Source organism: Elgaria multicarinata, chromosome 21 (genome assembly GCF_023053635.1).
Source record: "Elgaria multicarinata webbii isolate HBS135686 ecotype San Diego chromosome 21, rElgMul1.1.pri, whole genome shotgun sequence".
NCBI classification, from domain to species: Eukaryota; Metazoa; Chordata; class Lepidosauria; order Squamata; family Anguidae; genus Elgaria; species Elgaria multicarinata.
The window spans coordinates 10,918,534-10,938,254 of NC_086191.1; the positions used below are offsets into that span (position 1 = coordinate 10,918,534).

General features: G+C 48.4%; 2 protein-coding genes across 3 annotated transcripts; one reads left to right on the plus strand and one right to left on the minus strand.

The window, feature by feature from the left end:
• Positions 1-1,582: 1,582 nt before the first annotated feature.
• On the minus strand, positions 1,583-4,300 carry LOC134411912 (apolipoprotein A-II-like). Of its 2 annotated transcripts, none has more exons than XM_063145620.1 (4): positions 4,193-4,300; positions 3,345-3,432; positions 2,909-3,050; positions 1,583-1,833 (listed from the first exon to the last, which is right to left on the minus strand). In XM_063145620.1, exons 2-4 carry the CDS (start codon positions 3,394-3,396, stop codon positions 1,731-1,733), a joined length of 297 nt encoding a protein of 98 aa, XP_063001690.1. In that variant the 5' UTR covers positions 3,397-3,432; positions 4,193-4,300; the 3' UTR covers positions 1,583-1,730. The 2 variants fall into 2 exon arrangements, with proteins under 2 accessions (XP_063001690.1, XP_063001689.1); XM_063145619.1 differs by having other exon boundaries at positions 3,345-3,453.
• A 7,032-nt stretch (positions 4,301-11,332) lies between these two features.
• On the plus strand, positions 11,333-19,104 carry TOMM40L (translocase of outer mitochondrial membrane 40 like). Its single transcript, XM_063145971.1, has 9 exons — positions 11,333-11,999; positions 13,496-13,563; positions 13,955-14,047; positions 14,382-14,483; positions 15,144-15,249; positions 15,724-15,846; positions 17,436-17,512; positions 17,619-17,721; positions 18,356-19,104. The coding sequence occupies exons 1-9, from the start codon at positions 11,894-11,896 to the stop codon at positions 18,493-18,495; spliced, it is 918 nt and encodes a 305-aa protein (XP_063002041.1). The 5' UTR covers positions 11,333-11,893; the 3' UTR covers positions 18,496-19,104.
• Positions 19,105-19,721: the final 617 nt, after the last annotated feature.

The following is a 19,721-nucleotide window of genomic DNA, read 5'->3' on the forward strand; positions in this document are numbered from 1 at the left end:
TCTTCTGGCAGGCCTATCCAGTAGAATTTTTGGATGCTTTTAGGATGTTTTTAACAGTGTATACTATGTTTTTAATCAGTATTTTATGCTTGCTGTTGTTTCCCACCTCGATCCAATCAGAGAGGTGGGTAAGAAATATATTTTTTATATTATTATTATTATTATTATTATTATTATTATTATTATTATTATTATTCCTGGAGCCGTGATAGTGCTGTGATTTCATTGAGTTTTTAAAACTGCACATGGTCAGAGTATGTCTTTTTTGCGGGGGGGAATCAGGGTAGCAAACAGATCTGGGGTGTTTGGGGTTTTTTGCATTAACGTATCAGGGATGTAGAAGGAGTTGGAAAGCGTGAAATAGCATCACACAATGGAAGCAACACACGTGGCCATCTAGAGGCCACCCTCTGGCTAACCCCACTTTTGGTGTGCTTTTCTTTTTTTAAAAAAAGGAACCTGCTCTTGTAGTGTGACAAAGATGAGTGTGTTTGTACATCCTCTAACATGACATTCCCGAGAAGACGTACATTGTACAAAACACTCCTGGTTTCTACTTAAATCCCACGCTATCACCTTTCCGCCTGGCCTGGTCCAGGGGCATCTAGAACGCGACGTGTTTTCCATTTTCCTTCTGCTCGTATGGGGCTGGCATGATCAGACATTGGCCAAGAGCCAGCGGGGCCCCACTGAGAAGAGCCCTCACCTCCTCTTCCCCATTGCAACTTGCTGGTTCACCTGCCTCTCGCTCCGGCCCAGACAATGGGGGTGGCGAGAAGGAGGAGTGGGAGACTCCCTGGCTCTCTGCCTGTCCAGCAAGCAAGTGGGAACCATGGTGCGGAAGAGACCCATAGCAGCTGATGACCACGGCGCTGAGAAGGTAGACTCACTGAGGGAGGGAGCCCTTGGAGGGCGTCTTGCCCAAGGGTCCTCAGGAACCCAGAGCCAGCCCTGACCATGTACATTTTGGGGCGCCCCATCTCAAAAACGAAAAGAAAGCATAGCGTAGGAGAGGACAGCAAAAGAGGATCAAGGGGCTGGAGGGGGGAAGGCCAGCGTGCTCTAAGCTTTTGAGTTTTGGGGAGGGGAGACATTTTGCTAGGGGGATATGACGGAGCAGGGGCTGCTGAACCTCTCTGAGCCCAAGGCCTGTGTTCAAATTCAGAAAAGATCTTCCAGGCTGCATTCCATCAGTGGGCGGGGCAGGTGGCAAAAAAGGGCAGAGCCAAAACACAAAAATTGCCAGCATAGGGTAGCTCAAAGCTGTTCTGGCCAGGAACTCAGACTTAGGAGAGGCATTTGGCCCTTTTAGAATGGGAAACGGAGAGGCGGGAATGGGAGTGTGGCTATCTGGGACCCTCCTCAAAGGCTCCCCATGCTGGTATATTTGGAGTTGGCACTGTCCATTAGAAAGAAAGAGGGGTGGTTGACTCCATGATCCCAGTTTGGTCCCTGTACCTATTTTAAGCATGTATGGTGTAAGTGGAAAGGCAACTTGCCATTTCTGGATTTACATTGCTGAGTTCGGACAGCAGAGAATCCAGAATGCGGCTCCGCTGGGGCTTGAATCAAACCACACAGACAAGTTAGAGAACCGGGCCTGCTTTTCTTTTATTGAGACCAGAGTGAGATCCGGGCCACCTTTGTGCGTTTGCAAGGGCGCGCCAGAGTTTCCCTCATTTCGCTCTCGGCAGAAGGGCTGGAGAGAGCTTGGAGGCACAGTCTGCTCGTTACTGAGGAGGTTTCTTGTCCATGTTTGCCCAGTGTTGAAGGAATGCCTTCAGACTGTCTGCAGCCGAGTTCAACGTGTCATGTAACTCTTGAATATGTGTCCTGCAATTAGAAGAAAAGAAATAAAGGGTCCATCCAATTCAGGGGTTTCCCACCGCAGCCAAAAGGAAACTCCCCAAAAAGTCCACAAACAAACAGCCTTCTCCTATAGGTTGTCCTCAGTGACTGGTATTCCAAGGTACATGGAATGAACATGGAGGCTGTATTCCTAGCTCTTAACATAAAAAACGCTCTGCAGGATCAAACCAAAGGTCCATCCAGCCCTGCATCCAGTTTTCAACCATGGTCAGACAGATTTAACCGGGAACGCTGCAATCAGGATATGAAGACAACCAGCCTCCACCCGGTTCGTTGTTCCAAAAATGGGTATTTGTTTAAAAGAATGAATGAGATATCTTTAAAAAGAAACAAAATCCTTTCCCATCCCCTAAGCGTTTTGTCACACTCAAAGAAACAGCTCAGACTATGCAGTTTGGATTACAGTCTCCATCATCCCTAGCCAAGGTGGTTGCCACCGATCACGAGGAGGCCTTTAAAACCCTAAACCAACCCCCTGCTCCACCCTCTACGCACTCTCAAAAACAGCGTGCCCCCAATCCGGCCCCACTCCAGATGTGTTGCACTCATACCCCCCAGCCAAAAGGGGGCAGGCTGGTTGGCCGGGCATGATGGGGATTGTAGTCCAACATATCTGGACACCAGAGTTTGGGGTCTCTTCAATTTGGGGGCAGGGTAGGTTTGTTTTCTGGGGATGGAGGGTCTACCAAGGTGGAAAGGGGGTGCGTCTCTCTCCTCAATAATTAGCAAACTCTCTCTCTCTCTCTCTCTCACACACACACACACACCAATGCATCTTGTCCTTTTCTTTCTCCTATATGGTGAATCGTTTCTATTTGCTTCTGAAGGGGGAAGTGTCTTGCTACCTTTGGAGATACATCACGACCCCTCACCTTTGGGTCTCCCACTATGCAGCAGGAGATAGTCATGGGGACAAGCCACGGGCTGCTTCCCCGGGAGTAGGACAGGCAGGGTTTCTTCTTGCAGAGAAGGGGAGGGGCACAGTGTTAAATAGCCATGTCACCCACCCCCCTCCCACGATTCAAAAAGCGGCTCTTACTGTGCCTGGGTCCTCAGGGTGTTGAATCTCTCCGGGGAAATGTACTCAGTGAACTTGTCGGACAACTGCTGGAAGGTCTCCTCAACAGTCAAGGGCTGTGCCTGGCTCTGGCCTTCTTCTGCCTGCCGTTTCACCAGAGCACCTGCAAGGATGCAGGGGGAGACGTGAGCAGAGGACCTGGGCCCCACAAAGCAGGCTGCTGCTTCCATTTCCAGTATTCGTAAGACACTGCCCCCAAATTCTCTGGATGGTTCGACACTGAAAACAAGAGACGGGGACTCCCTCGATCCCTCCCCATTGGCTATGCTAGCGAGGGCTGAGGGGAGTCGTACACCCAAACATCTTCAGGGCCAAATGTTGCCCAATCCTCCCTACTGAGGGTCTTTAGCATCCTGCATCTCAGTGCCAAAAAGGAGTTGCTAGCCACAAAGAGTACCTTCCAGGCAGCAAACGCTGACCAACAGGATCGCCAGGGCAAAGACTTTCATCTTGGCACGATCTGGGGCGGGTGGGTCCTGCACCTTCTGGAGAAAAGAGAGGATGTTCTGACCAAAGGTAAAAGAAAGTAAGTCGACCAATCTTTCGTTACATAGCATGTATTATTCTCTGCTACTTTACTGCCTGCAAGAAAACATCAGGACTAGAAACTATTGCATTCCTCCCTTTTTGATCAACCGAAAGCTGTGGTTCTTGGGGTGCCAGAGAAAGCTGTAGAAGGCAAGGGCTAAAGTACTTCTCTCAGAATATTCTGAAGAAAAGCAGTTCACGCTGCAACATTTTATTGCAGGAACCCGTTGTGGCAATGAATAACAACACCAATAATATTGTCAGAGAGAAATTCTCTGTTTCAAATCCAAGTCAGCACTTTTGGGGGGGGGGGCAGGGGCTTCCCTACTTATCATCCTTCTCCTCCAACTATACTACCTTCTTCCTCCTGCCCAGGCTTTGACAACAGGCTCAAATTCAACTGGTGTAGCTGACCTAATTTGGCAACGCAACAGCATGGCTTAGTTTGAGCTTTAGGATCTGCTGCCATGCGCCCAATACTGTTCTCAGCCCTGGCAACCAGAAAATAATACTTAGGTGGAAATGTTTTTTTTATCAACGAAGCCCTGTAGCGCAGCGATGGGGAATGCTGCACCAGTTGAATTCCTGTCTGCCACACAGCCCAGAAAGAGAGTTTCTATCAGGGGGAATTGAGAAATGTGACGACTCCATTGCCTTCCTCTCTCCAATAACAACAACAATAATAACAACAACAACAGCAACGTGTTTCATTCTTACCTGAAAAATCAATTCAAAGGAGCTAGTTGGGGAAGAATTGTGTCCAGGCCAAAAGGCTGCAAGCTCTTATGTGTCACCCTGGAACTCCAGTCTCTTTCACCTGATCTTATCTTCCTTCTGATTGGTGTTCTTCTTCGGCCCACCCAGTGAGATCTGCCAACTCTCTTTGTATAATCAATAGCAAAATCCATTTCCATGTAAACTGATTTGTGGGGGGGGGAGGGTGTCTAAGGGTCAAGCCCCCCTCCCATGCACACATTTTGGTGATAACATTTTAGCATGGACAAGAGAACCACAGCCAGGTTTGCCTTTGCCAAATGCCGTTATATAAACTACATCTGGCATCTAGTGTACATTTGGGGGCACCCCCAAAAAAGGAAAAGGAAGGATAATAATAATAATAATAATAATAATAATAATAATAATAATAATAATAATAATAATAATCCGCCTCTCCCTGTGGATCAAGGTGGGGAACAACACTAAAAATATATATAATACATAAAATTAGTTAAAAGAGCATATAAAACCAACACAATATTAAAATAACAATCACAGCATCTTAAAATTCTTAGGTTTAAAAATTCATCTGGGTAGGCTGTCGGAAGAGACTAGTCTTTAAGGCTGTCTTAGAAATCTCCGGCAGGCCATTCCACAGTCTGGGGGCGACAGAAGAAAAGGTCCTCTGGGACATTATCAGAGACTTCGGCGGGGTGGTGGGGAAGGCAAGGAAATGCGGATCGGGGGCTGGAGAAAAAGCCCAAGTATCCAAAGCTTTTGAGTTTTGGGGACGGAAGTGGGAGGGAGGGGAGAGATGGTTTGGGAGGGGGATCCGATGGAGCAGGGGTAATGAACCTCTTTTACCCCGTGGGGCAAATTCAGTTTTGGAGAAGGTCTTGAGGTTTCATTCTAGTGGTGGGCGGGGCCAAAGGCAAAAGAGGGTGTGGCTGATGTCAAAGGGGGAGGTGCAAAATTACCAGCATATTTTAACTTAAATCTCTTACTGCTCATAACTCAGCCTTAGCACAGGTATTTCAACCTTTTAGAAAAGGGTCAGCAATCGGGGCAGAGGGGTGTCTGATGACCTGGGAAAACTCCGGATAGCCAGGTTGGGATCTGAGGTCGACTAGATTTGGCTCACAGCCCCGAAGTTCAACACCTCCGTGACATTATCAAGGACACACAAATACGGAGATCCTTTTCTGTTGTTCTTCACCACCAACCCGGCTTGAGAAAAGTACTTCTTCCTATATCTGAGTTGTGAAACTCCTTGCCGCAAGTTGGAATCATAGGCTTCAGCGGAAATGGTTTAAAACATGCGTTATGGATTGATCTATAGATCAAATTATGCGCGGTGTGGAGGAGGTGGTGAGGGAGACATTTTTCTCCCTCTTTCATAAACACTAGAACCCAAAGGGGTCACTGCCACGACACAGGCTCTGAACACCAGACCTCACGACTGCCACCACTTATTATGGGGCGACACAGGCTCTGAACACCAGACCCGGTGGAGGACACTCCCTGCTCAAGCTAAGCACCACCGCTTGATACGCCTGAGGCAAGGGATAAAACTGATCTTCCTCCAAACTATGTGGAGAAAGGGGTTTAAAATGGAGAATGGATTTTAATATACATAATAATGCGCTGTGAGTTATATCTGCTTAGGTGAATGATTGTCAGAGCGGGTGTTAAATGTGTATAAATGCCAAACAGACACGTGGGACTTTTGTGGTAGTTTAAAAACAAAACAATCAAAATTTATTTTTAAAAGTTCATAAGCTTTGTTTCAAATAACAACATTTAAAAACCTTTTTGAAACCTTTCATACAATCCGGTCACTCATTCACATACATGCTTTCCTTTTTCTCACACAATCACTCCTAAACTTTCTTTATTCTCAGTATTGATTAATATACATCCACTACATGCACACCACACTCTAAAGACGCCACTCACTACACTGACTGTCAAATTTCCCAGAACTTAAGTACCATAAACACAGAGAGCACTAAAGACTCTAAGAGTACCTAATAAGTCCCCCACAATCCCCTCATTCCTTCCCTTATATATCACTCCTCCCCCTCCCAAGACATTCTAACTTCGCCCACTCAGGCCAACATTCTACAAACCACAGACTTACAAACTGCAGACATACATTTGGAATTGACCTGTGGGGTGTAACGCCACAGTCACCCCATGAAGCTGATTGGTGGGAGATCCAGGACAGATAAAAGCAAGGACATCTCCAAACATGCACAACGCTGAACTATGGAATTCGCTACCACAAGACGTCGGGGATGGCCACCACCATGCATGGCTTTAAAAGGTGGTTAGAGAAATTTCTGGAGGAGAAGGCTATCAGTGGGTACTAGTCCCAAAGGCTTTAGGCTACCTTAATTATCAGAGGCAGTCTGCCTATGGACACCAGTTGCTGGGGAACATGGGCAGGGGTGCTGCTGTTGCACTCCTGTCCTGCTTGTGAGTTTCCCATGGGCAGCTGCTTGTCCTTGGAGTGAACAGAACACTGGGCTAGATGGACTTTGGTCTGATGCAGCACAATTCTCCTTATTATCATGTTTATCCAGGTCAACACTTACAAATCTAACTTAGGAAGCTGGTTAAAACAGCCCAGCGAGTGGTTTTAAAAGCCTGGGAGAAGTACAGATTCTCCTGCTGCTGAAAAAAACATACAGGTGACAGCTTGGGGAGACTTCCTGTTCCACAGTTCATGTGCCCCAGCCAAGAATGCCTTCTGACCGGTTGTCACCTGTTCGAATTCAGGCATCGGGAGCACCCAGAGGAGGGCCTCTGATGAAGAACTCCATATGTAGGCAGGTATATTTTGAGAAGATTCTCCTTTGAGTGATCAGGTCAAGCTTTGACCACTCTAAAACAGAAGTAGGCCTCCTGCTGCTTTTCCAGATGTTTTAGGACTGCAGGTCCCCTTCACCCTTGCCAACATGGCCAGTACTTAGGCATGATGGGAGTTGTAGGCTGAAACGTCTGGAGAGCCCTGGGTTGCCTTTCCTGCTCTAAAGGGCGACGTAAATGCTTGCTATTCTTTTGCTTGCTGAATACATCTATGCCTGTCACATGATCTGGAAACCCTGCAGGAGCCCTGCCAATGCCCCTATAACTGTCCTAAGGTTGCCAACGGCTATTTTGTTTTTACTGGTCCCAATAATAAGAACAGATATAGTTTTTCTCCCCATCAATTTATCTCCCTGTGAGGAAATGTTTTGGTCAGGTTGCTGCTAAAAGCACTTGAGCAGTGCAAAGTGGGGTGGGGGGGAATGGCAATGCTGGCTTCTCCTGCTGCAGAGATAGATCAAGCTCTGCTAATAGCTCCTTATTTAAATGTCCGTGTGAGCGTTTCTTCTGTTCATATTCCCACATAAGAGCCAGGCAAGAAAGTGGCAAATTTCTCACCACCCCTTCATCCTGACTCTTCCAACCCACTGAGAAGGTTGCCAAGTGATGTGCGGGGAAAGGCCCTGAGCTTACTCTTGCGCATTTAAAATAAGCTGCCGCTGCACAAGTCGAAAGGTGGCAGTTTCTATCAGCATTATCGGTTGTCCAGGTGCAGAGATTGACCTGATGCAAAAAGCATAGGAGCAGCCTTTAAAAAAAAGTTGGCAACCCTGGCACCAGAAATCCTAGCTGCGCCTGTCGATATCCCTAGTGGTCTTGCAAGCTCAGGGATGGGTTATTAGCAGCGAGGTGAAGGACAGTGCTTTGGCCTACTCTTATCACTGGACGTTAACCTCCAACATGACAGATTGACTAATGTGTTGCAGCGTGGGGGAATAGAGTCAGCAGAAAATATGATTTAGAAGTCCAAGGAGTAAAGAGGTCCTTAAGACACTCTCAAGGGCTGGTCAGTGGGTCAAACAAACAAGGACCCCCTCCCCTCCCAAAGGAACAAATCCATGTAGACCCATTTCAGCTCTTTGGATTCTTTCCTCTTCCCCTTAAGAAGAATGTGTAGGAAAACCATCGCTTTGCTTGGAGCCAGTGGCAGCATTAGGGTTGAACTTTGAGGCAGAAGTCCAAGGCGCCCTTCAGCAGAACGAGCAGGAGAGGAGGTGGCCTACACAGCAGGGCTGGCATACCACATTCTGAATCAGTGAAATGATTTCAGGGGAAGAGACCTCACAGCAATCAAATGGACAGGCACAGTTTTATATAAAAAAAGACAACCACAAGAAACACACACCTACAAAATCAGAGGGAGACCAGAGTAAACAAGTCGGTTTTCCGAGTCTTCCTAAAACCTTGCAATGCTGGGGCCTGATGAACCCCTGACGGCTACTCCTTGCGGAGGCAAGGGCCCCCAGCCATCTAAAGAGGGGGTGCCTCCTCCCCAAAGACCATTAAGTCTGCAAACTCATCTGGGAGAAAGTCCCCTTGGGCTTGCTTCCAAATAGAAACATCTAGTTTCACACCGTCTGTCCAAGTCTAAAATGACCAAACCACACCATCGCCTCCAGGTATGGGACTACTTGGAAGCAACTACTTGGCCACTGTGAAAAGCTGGATTGCATGGACCCTTGGCCCAATCCAGCGTGGCTCTTATCTCACACTGCCTTCCAGATCTGCTGAAAGCACATCTACTGAGCTTCGGGGACGTGCTACCTGTGCTCATTGGGAAGTGATTCATTAATGGATGAGTTTAAAGGCAGGTGATTGATTGATTGATTGATTGGCTGAAACGTCGCGGGAACTAATGGCCCATCTAAAACAGGACACAGCAGGCCAACGGGCACCCCTGAGCCTCGTTTGAAGGGTCGGGAAAAGCTGCAATTCTGCTCGTGCACCCTTGTGCAACCTTAGCACCACCTTCCGTGCACCTGTCTGCATGATCAGCATGCTCTTAGCATCATAAACCAGAGGGTAACATACCTGGATGGAAAATGGGCTGGGGAAGAAGGGGGAGGATGGAGGACAGAGAAAACAAATTCCCTTTTGTCTTGCCCTCTGGTTCAAAAGTTCTGGGGAAAGGTCCATCACAAACCATTGAGCTGGCATCCCAAGTTTGATTGCACATAAACGTGGCACAGACTCTCAGCCTACCTCCCTTGTCACAGCTGCACATCATGTTCTCCCCCCCCCCCCGTGTTTGAAGAGTCACCTGGCGATCGAAGTCCAAAGGATTGGTTGCATAGTCACCCCGACTCCCACAGCATTTCAGAAAGAAGAAGAAGGAAAAAACAGAGTACCATGCAGCCCTCTCACATCAGTGCTGTCCTTCAACCCAAAATAACTGGAAAGCAAATTTCTGGAAAGGGGGTGGAAAACCAGTCGGATCATTTGTTAGTTCCAAGAATTAGATATTGAAGTTGAATTTGGTTCCTTGTTGATAAGGATTTATTTCAGGGAAAACGTATGTGTAGGACAGGAGAGTTAATGTGAAATATCTGTTATTTCTCGGTCAGAAATCTAACAAGTTGGATACAGTTTGCTCACACAGAAATACATTTAGCCCTTTCTGTGCCCCCACAATCCCCCACCCCAGCTGCATGGTGTCATGCATTTATAGTGTGCAGTCAGATCCTAAGCACGTTTATTTAACATCAGAAGAGCCCTGCTGGATCAGACCAAGCAGGGTCCATCTAGTCCAGCATTCTGTTCACACAGTAGCCAGCCAGGTGTCGATCAGGGACCCACAAGCAGGACATGGTGCAGCAGCAGCACCCTACCACCCATATTCCCCGGCAACTGGTGCACACAGGTTTACTGCACACTAGTCCTGCCTTTAGAAGGGAGACTCAAGGTGCAATTGTATACCTGGGAGATGGGGCTTAGTTCTGAGTAGACCTGTATAGAATTTGAGTATTGTTGAGTGCAATTACACTTACACACCGGAGTAAAATCCCAGCCTGATCCCATGCATGATTATTCAGAAGGGAGCCTCATTGAGTCCAAGGGAGTTTACGCCCAAGTAAATCTGCACAAAATTGCTGCCCGGTCCAACCCACGTGTCCTCCGGAGAGAAGCCCCTACTGAGTCCAATGACCCACTCCAGATTGCCTAATCTAACTTGTTTTTAACTGATAGCATTTTCCCCTCAGTCTCTTTTCAAGAATTTTATCAGTTTGGGATTTGGCTTTGAGACTGGATAATGCCTCAGTTTGTTAACTCCAGTTCAATCACCTCATGTGAATTGAGATCCCCCCCCTCCCATTAAGGGTGCAACCCTGTGTATGTGTAGACCGGTGTGTGTGTGTGTGTGTGTGTGTGCAACTCCCAGCATTCCTCAACCAAAATGGAGTGAGAAAGAGTCAGAAATAGCATTTAAATTTGCCCTCATTTAACAAAAAAGAAAAGTACCATGTAAATTATCAGCTATAACATGGATTTTTAAAATAAGGCTGCTTTGGGCTAAACCAGCACAAACTCCACATTTTGCAATAACACTTTTTTTTTTGTTTAGCGTGCAATCCTAGGCAGGTTTAGACAGGAAAAAGTCCTGCAACCGGCTGGGGAATGCTAGGAGTTATAGGATTTCCCCCCTGTCTAACCGCAGAACAAAAGCCAAAAAAGGAACTCCCCAACAAAGATGCCAAAAAAGCCAAAGGCGAAGCGGTGGAACAAAGAATGTTATTTACTGTGAGAAAATAAATCCGACGCGTTTCGTACCCTTGGGTCCTTCCTCCGGGTGATTTGACAAAAGGCAAGGCATCTCTTCTATTTCATATGGGAGACTGAGGGGTCTACTGTAAGGAGGGCGCGTGTTAGATTTTCCTCTTGTTTTTCCTCTGCTACATTCGGCGAAGGAGGATAAAGCGTTTTTGCAAACATCATCGGTGTTCATCAGCATCCAGTTCATTAAACAGCCTGGAAAGTTGTAAGGTTATTACACACCTGAAAGTTGTAAGGCAACATTTCTATCCAATCACAGAGCGGCTTGGGAGAAACAAACAAACGGAGAACGTTCGGCACGGCTTTGAAGGAGAGGAAGCGGCGTGCAACATTGATACCCAATCAAAACTCTGCGTTGCTTCCTCTCACGCCTGGCTAGATAGGTGGGGGGGGGGGAGTTGCCCGTTTCAAAGATGGCCTCCGAAGAAACAGATGGGGTGCTGGGGAGGCCGATCGCTTCCTGAAAGCGGGCGGGGGAAGGGCGTGGAGTCAGGGGGGGGGGAAGGGGGGCAAAAATGGCTGCCCCCATCAAGATCACAGGGTGGGGGGTTATTAGAGTCCGGGCTTCTGGCTGACATAACCCCCTGCCCTCCACAATCGGCCTTGCCAGGGTATTACCTGGTGCTTTTGTAGGGGTATCTGCTTTCTGGAGCCTCCCCCGCCCCGCAAATATTTGTATGCACGCCCTAGATTTTGCTTCGACCCTGGCTGGAGCATTAAAGCATGCTGCATTGACGATCCCTCCCCCCCCCCCCTCACACACAATCGCCCTGCTGCTGAGAATCCCCCCTCCCCTTCTCTCTGACAGCTTGAAAAACCACGTCCCCTGCTTGGTTGACCATGTCTAGAGAAGACTTTCCGCTGTGCCTCAAAGGCCTCTACTTCCTAATATTAAATTGCTCCTCTGCTTAACGAGGATTTCAACCCCCACCCCCTTGCCTGGTCTTAATTTAAAGTGAGAGCCGGGAAAGGTTGCATACAAAAAGACTTAAAAACAAACACCAACAAACGCATGGGCCGGCAGCTGAGCTAGGTGGGGGCGGATTAAAAGGGGGGGCCATGGGGAATATGCTGTCCCCAGTGCCTGGCCTGCGGAGGGGGGCCCGTCGCGAGCAGCCGGTCTCCAACCCAGGCAGCTTCGATGAACTCCACCGAAAATGCAAAGGTAAGGCCTCTCTGTGTCTTTCTGGTCACTGTTGCATAGAGGAGGAGTTCAGAATTCGCTAGGGTGCGATCCTATGCGTGTTTAGACAGGGAGGGGAGTTAACTTTTTCCTTGGCTAAACATGCATAGGATTGCATTTATAGAGAGGGAAGGGAGCAGAAGAGTGCCTTGATGCCCCACTCTATACACACACACACACACGCACGCACACACTCCACTTGCCACTCTGGCTAGTCAACAGGTCAGGAACGCTACCGCTGTAGCAAGCTCAAGTAGTACATGGAAAGGAGATTACCCTTCCTCTGTTTATTCCTGCCTCCGCTTCCCGTAAGTGTAAGCTCTACGGGGCAGGGACCTGCGTTCTGGCACCATGCATGCTGATGGTGTTATAGAAAGAGTAAATCATTTGATAAAGCAAGTGTCTAGTCCTCAGTTTGTGCCGAGGAAAGATGCAGCGGTGTCCCTGTGCCTGCCTCTTCTGCTTTTGTTCCCTTCAATCCCCTGCTTTCTTGCAGGCAAACAAACAAACCACAGTTTTAATTTACCTACCTGAACCTTGAGGCTGTCAAGGGAGGTAAGGCCTTCTTGATCGTGGCTCCCTTTGGTTGTGGGTTGTTCTTCCCAGAGAGGCCTGTTTGTCACCTACTTCAGGCAAATATCTTTTCAGTCTCGCAGGTCTTTCAACGCGTCATTCACGACCTCAAGATGTGGCGATGGCCAGCAGTTTGGATGGCTTTAAAAGGGGGTTGGATAAATTCCTGGAGGAGAAGGCTATCCATGGCTATGTGCTGCCTCCAGTATCGGAGGCAGTGTGCCCATGTACACCAGTTGCTGGGGATCATGGGTGGGAGGGTGCTGTTGCACTGTGACCTGCTCGTGGGTCCCTGGTTGAAAGCTCGTTGGCCACTGTGTGAACAGAGTGCTGGACTAGATGGACCCTCGGTCTGATCCTACCCTACCCTACCCTGTGCCTGTTTGCATTCTCTTCCCCTCCTTATTGTTTTATTATGATTTTATTAGAATGTAAGCCTATGCAGCAGGGTCTTGCTATTTACTGTTTTACTCTGTACAGCACCATGTACATTGATGGTGCTATATAAATAAATAATAATAATAATGATCCAGCAGGGCTCTGGATCTTCTTACGTTCTAGTATTTTTTTAGCTCTGTGGGTTTCATTCCTCTGTTTTCAGTTATTTGTTTTGACTTGTTCTTTTAACATGCTGCTTTTATTTGTATTTGTATTACAATGGTGAGTTGTTGTTTTTAATTTAGATATTTACTCCGTATTGCCAGTTGTCTAAACATGCATGGAGCCCTAAACACGCAAAGGGTTGTGAAATTTGGATTTTATGGGTGTTTAGCCTAAGGCACCTTTAATAAATATATATATTCCACAATAATATCTGTCAGTTTTCCTGCTTCTTTTGGGGTGGTGGTTAAATGAAGGTACATTTAAATGTTGCTTCTGATACTTCCTCTCACTCTCCATTTTAGAAGTCTTCCCCCAGCAAATGGAAGGAGTCAAGCTTATCATTAATAAATCCCTCAGTAGCCATTTTCAGGTGTGTACTAACCTTGCTGCTATTCATTGTAGTTTTTTCCTAGTCATGTTGTATAAAACATGACTAGTTTTTTCCTAGTCATGTTGTATAAATGGCAGAAATGGCCCTGCCCCTCTAAATGAGGTGATATGGGGTGGGGTGGGGGGTTGTTGATGGATGGGTTTTGTGTCTAGAGGAACACGTTTGATAACAGATGGGTGTGCATGACAGAGAGAGAACTTCCCCAACTTTTGGGCGGATTTGGGGAAGTTGCTGTGGGCACCATCACAAACTGGCTCCCATGGTGGATCTGGCTAGTTTTCTCCTGCCCTACTCCAGGAAAGAGGAGGGCACCTGTCTCAAACCTTCGGCTTCAGCTGCTTAATGCTGCCATGTGATTGTCTCCCTCCAGGTGACCCACACCATTCACATGAGCACAATCGGCCAGTCCAACTATCACCTCAATGCAACGTATGTGGGGGACGAGCAGCTGAGTCCCACGGAGGTGAGTGAAGTGCATGTTTTCACGGGGGGCGGGGGATATGTGTGAAAAGAGGGGAAACTACGGGATTGTCCCTTGATTCTAATTCTCAAGCCAGGTGCGTGCCCATGTTGGGTTCCCCTCCGCGTTCCCTTGCTGTCTGGGTAAGGTTCGCTGTTCTCCTCCAACTCGCAATGTTGTTCAATCACTGCCTCTGCCAGAGGTGAAGAAATGCTTCCAAGTTGCCTGTTGCTCTCAGCCTTCCTCGAACTAATGGCGCCATTTTGGACAAGGTAGCGGTACCAAAGAGCCCGAGTTTCTGGTTCATCCCATCTCCCTTCCTCCTTCCCCAATGTAGGCCTTCCCAACACTCGTTGGAGATATTAACAATGCTGGGAGCCTCAACGCTCAGGTGCTCCACCTGCTGGCAGAGCGGATACGAACAAAGGCCATATTTCAGGTAATGCTGCACTCGGTGTGTGTTGGTGTGTGTAGACCAGGCTTCCCAACCTGTTGCTCTACAGGGGTTTGGACTACAACTCCCATTAACTCTGACCATTGGTCATGCTAGCGGAGAACAATAGGTGTTGCTGTCAAAAACATCTGGAGGGCAACAGGTTGGGGAAAGCTATTGCAGACTGTCCTTTTTATGATTTGTTATTATTCCACTCCACCTTCTGGCAGATAATCTCACTCCTCAGAGCTCTTTTCAGCCTTTGTGGTCAGTCAATCTATCTGTTTCTCCCTTGGTCCAGTCTGTTATGGTTAATGTGGAGTGTACGGAAGAGGCTGCTTAATGTAGGCATAATTTTTGCAGCAATGATCAACTGTGTTCCTTCAAATTCAAGCTCATGTGATTGACTGTTCCTTGTTTTGTTTTTAAAAGGAATTCCCTGCACCTAGAAGGGACGTCACTGACCTGCCATGCTAGTTTTCTACATGAAGGGTTTTTTTCTTTTTGCCTGGAGGAGCCATTCAAAAAGTGTCTCTTCTTCCCACCCCCATATTCTGCAGTAATACGGCTCGGGCAAAGGTTGGCCACCTCTCTGAGAACTAGGCTGCAATTCTGTTTTAAGTTGTCCATGTTCACCCTTCGCCCCCTTTTATCTGTCTCTTCCAGACTCAGCAGTCCAAATTTGTGACTTGGCAGTTTGATACTGAATACCGCGGGGATGACTACACGGCTACCCTGACTTTGGGCAACCCCGATTTGGTCAGCGAATCGAGTGAGTGCCTTGCCATGTTCACATTCATTTGCAACTGGCATAGGTGTGTTTGTATCCTGCCTACCCACTCCCACCCTGTTTTCTTTCTCTCGGTTCTTCAGTCCACTCTTGCACACCTCAGCTGCTAACACAACCTGGTGTGTGTGTGTGTCGATGTCATGGGGATGCAACCTGACTTGGCTTCTCTAGGAACATGAGTATGCTTTAGAGTCTGTTTACACTCGCCATAGGAGAGGAAGCAGCAGTTTCAAACACCGTGAAGGAGGAACCTGTGCCTGTATCTTCCTGTTAATTGTTTATCTCTTTTTTTCCTGGCGGCTAATCTTCCCTAGGAGTTTGGAGGGGGAGAGGGAAAATTAGCTGCTACAGTGAAAGATTATAGGAGGCAGCCATGTGCATCTCTTCCTAAGGGGACAGGGAAAGGACGGGACCACTTCCTGTGAACAGACACCGACTGCGTTTCCCTCTTTACAGTCATCGTTGTTGCGCACTTCCTGCAGAGCATGACTTCGCGGTTGGTCCTAGGGGGCGAGATGGTGTACCACCGGCGGCCGGGAGAAGAGGGGGCCATTGTCACCCTCGCTGGGAAATACACAGGTTGGTCCTTTTTGCTGACAATTTGGAGTGTGCAGTCTTGAGAAGTCCCCGCCACATGCCATTCTCCATTTTCGGCCATATCGCAGCGACAGGCAGCCTGATGCCCTCCAGATGTTTTGAAGTACAACTCCCTTGCTATTAGCCTGGGGTTATGGGTGTTGTAGTCCAAAACCTCTGGAGGCTGCCACATGGCCTAGGTTTGGTTGGGTTTTAATCTGTCTATTCCAAGCTTCTCTGTTAAAATGACAAAGCCTTTCAATAAATGTGCAAACCCCAATATAAAAACCACAAAACCTGGGTAGACAACAAATAATTAAATCACAAAAAGCTGCAGGGTAAAGCTATGATGCAAATCTCAGTTGGAAACAACACAGCACTCCTTTCAAGGAAAGGAAAGGAAAGGAAAGGAACCTCTCGTGCAAGCACTGAGTCATTACTGACTCTTGGAGGGATGCCAGCTTTTGCTGACGTTTTCTTGGTAGGCCTTATAGCGGGGTGGTTTGCCGTTGCCTTCCCCGGCCATTATTACCTTTCCGCCAGCTAGCTGGGTACTCATTTTACCGACCTCGGAAGGATGGAAGGCTGAGTCGACCTGAGCCGGCTGCCTGAAACCAGCTTCCATTGGGATCGAACTCAGGCCGTGGGGAGAGTTTCAGCTGCAGAAACTGCTGCTTTACCGCTCTGCGCCAACTTAAAAAGAAGTGTTTGCTACCTTCAGCAGGAAGACCAAAAGAGATGGGATGGGAGACTAAGGAAGGAAGACGAGGATATAATTTCTCAGCCACATGGCCTCTCCCAACCCTAAAAGGCAATACGGTCTAAAAGCAGCTATTTTAGTTCATCAGGCAAATGCTAAAACAGGTTGAGGAACATGTGGTCCTCCAGATGTTATGAACACATGAAGAGCCTTGCTGCATCAGATCAAGGGTCCATCTAGTCAAGCATTCTGCTCACACAGTGGCCAAGCAGCTGCCCACGGGCAACCCACAAGCAGGACATGACAGCACCCTCCGGCCCATGTTCCCCAGCAACTGGTGCACATAGACATACTGCCTCTGATACTGGACGTAGCACATAGCCATCAGGGCTAGTAGCCATTGATAGCCACCTCCTCTAGTAATTTGTCCAACCTCCTTTTAAAAAATTGGTGGCCATCATTACACCTTGTGGAAGTAAATTCCATAGTTTAACTACATGTTGTGTGAAGAAGTCCTTCCTTTTATCAGTCTTGAATCTCCCACCACTGTTGTTGGGATGAAGCTCCCATCAGGCCCCGCCCTTAGCTATGCTGGCAAGGGCTGATGGGAACTGCAGTCCACCAACACCTGGAGGGCTACGTATTCCCCACCCCAGCGCTAAAGAGTTCAAACGGAATACTGTAGCAGGGAAACTGAACTCTGGATAGCTCAACAGCTGCCAACTACTTCACTCCCCTTTGGTAGTCGAAGGAACTCAGGGCTCTTGGATAGAGGCTGTACCATAAAGATGTCACTGTGCCACAAATCTTTACCCACCTCTCCTCCCCTTATAAACCCACTGGAGTTGGTAATGCCGCAATTTCAAGTTGCTTTTCTCTCCCTCTGCTGTAGCTCTCAAATGGATCGCCACGCTCAACCTGGGCTATGGTGGGGCTCACGCCAGCTACTACCATCGGGCCAATGACCAGGTAAATAAAAAACGAGTCCTCTCCTCTTCTCTCTCTCCACCCCCTTCCTTAGTTATTTTGGCCCAGTGGCTTATCAAATTCGGCCTCCATGTTCTTCCCCTCCCAGATCCAGGTCGGGGTGGAATTTGAGGCGAACACACGTCTACAGGACACAAGCTTTGCCTTTGGTTATCAGCTCACATTGCCGCAGGCCAACATGGTTTTCAGAGGTGAGTTTGAGCGAGCGGTCAGGATGCTTCACGAGGCCTCGGCGTGCTAAAAAAACCCTGAAGCATTCAGCAGATCCCGGTTCCGTTAAGCTCCTTCTTCGTCTATCGTCTCTTGGTCAATCATGGCAAGGAAATGGCTTGGTTCACACCCGATGCTAAGCCAACAAGTGCAAACATTTTGCTTGTGTGTAAAACCAACTCTGGCTGGTTCAAGCAAATCCTGCTGTACCGTTCTGTACAAAAGCAGCCAACGAGAGGGGATTTCTCACCTGTAATGTGTTCTCCGTTTCCATTCCCCCGAACTCAGAAATTCTTAGCCTGTTCCACAGACGTTGCCTGCAGATGATGGTCGGTGGGATTCCTCTTGTACCGTTTTAAGCGAGGAGAAAATTCCCAACATCTCTCCCACCACCGCCCCAAGCACACATCTGGAACTCTCCTGGCCATGTTGATGCCCTTCTGAGGCCCAATTCAAGGCTCTGAGATCCTTCGAAAGAGAGCTGAGAAACTAACTAGACGGTTGGGAGGAAAACACTGAAATGATCTTGGCTGCTTGCAGAGAGGTTGTGGCCTGGAAGATTGTCACAGTAGCTGCCATTACCTTATTTGCCTCGTTTTTTCTTTTTCGTTTTAGGTTTTGTGGACAGTAACTGGTGCGTGGGGGCTGTTCTAGAGAAAAAGCTCCCCCCTCTGCCTGTCACCCTGGCCTTGGGCACTTTCCTCAATCATTGGAAAAACCGGTTCCACTGCGGTTTCAGCATCATCGTGGGCTGAGCATCCCAGGGAGCCAGTCTCCGCTTGCGCGAAGGGCTGCTGGATTTCACTGGGTGAAACTGCATGGGAAGAGGTGACAGAGGTGGTCGGCTGCCTGCGTGCGTCCAGGGCTCGGGGAAGTGTTCTGTGTGTGGGTGCCGTGGGGCCGTTTCCGTGGCATGGATGACAAAGAGTGGGGGGACCCGACCCGACCCGACCCGACCCTCCCTCTGAGAGTGTCCACGCTGCCATCCTGCCGTGAAGAGGTGTGCCAATTTATTTATTTATTGCCTTCGGAAAGACACACCAAGACGGAGAACGCGCTTTCCTCCCAAAACCGGGCTGTGGATTGTGCAAGGCGTCAACTTGGTGGCAAGGCTTTTGGGGCAGGATGCAACAGCCCTCGCTCGTGAAGGGGCGGCGGCCGCTGTGCCCTCACCATCTGTCAGTGTTTGGTGGAAATTCCCCTCAGGGGATTGCGTGCTGTCTGTGAGCTCTGGATTTCATAGAGTCTATAGTCCAGGAAGCACTGTGCCGCTCCAGGACTGCGATAAGGGCAAAGGTTGTGGTTTCTGTGCAAGGACAGCTTGGATTCCAATTAAAATCGTACCAGGGGGCTTCCCCACAAAAGAGTATCTTATTTGTTCTGATTTAGGTTGGATGGGGTCAGAGGGACGTTCCTTGAACCTTAGGAAAGTGCCACATACTGATGCTACCTTAATGAAGACTAGAGGGTTGATTAAGGATAGGAATGGCTTCCTCTGAGTGAGTGAGTGAGAGAAAGAGAGAGGTACACAGGAGTGGAAAAATAAAACCAGTCCTTTTTAATTTTGCCATTAAAGTGCTATTTGGGGGAGGGGGGAGGAGCCCCTAGTTCATCTCCTTCCAATGCCGTAAGACATCACAAACTTAACACATCTCCATTGTGCAAAACACATCTCCAAGACGTCTCTCCCAGAGAATCCTCACAGTCTACCATAGGTGGGGGGGTGGCAGGAGCCGGGCAAACGGGGCGTTGCTTTTCGTGAGCCTAAAGAGGGGCTTAGAGAGACGCTTGGGGGAGCTTAGAAAGGCTCGGGGGGATCAGGCGAGGTTGGCCACTGGAGAGGATCAGCCGGCCCTTGGCTAAGCCAGGATCAGCCTGGGACTGGTGGGGACGGCGATGGCTGCTATTGGATTAGCTATGTGGAAGGAGGATTAGAGGGTTGTGGTGGGAGTGGGGGGGACACAAAAATGGCTTCGGAGCA

Coding starts and splice junctions, on each gene's coding strand:
- LOC134411912 (XM_063145620.1), bottom strand. CDS start 3,396: ATGAAAGTCTTTGCCCTGGCGATCCTGTTGGTCAGCGTTTGCTGCCTG. Junction 3,051..3,344: donor CAGCGTTTGCTGCCTGGAAG/GTACTCTTTGTG, acceptor GCATCCTTGCAG/GTGCTCTGGTGAAACGGCAG. Junction 1,834..2,908: donor ACCCTGAGGACCCAGGCACA/GTAAGAGCCGCT, acceptor TTCTAATTGCAG/GACACATATTCAAGAGTTAC.
- TOMM40L (XM_063145971.1), top strand. CDS start 11,894: ATGGGGAATATGCTGTCCCCAGTGCCTGGCCTGCGGAGGGGGGCCCGT. Junction 12,000..13,495: donor ACTCCACCGAAAATGCAAAG/GTAAGGCCTCTC, acceptor TCTCCATTTTAG/AAGTCTTCCCCCAGCAAATG. Junction 17,722..18,355: donor GGCCAACATGGTTTTCAGAG/GTGAGTTTGAGC, acceptor TTTTCGTTTTAG/GTTTTGTGGACAGTAACTGG.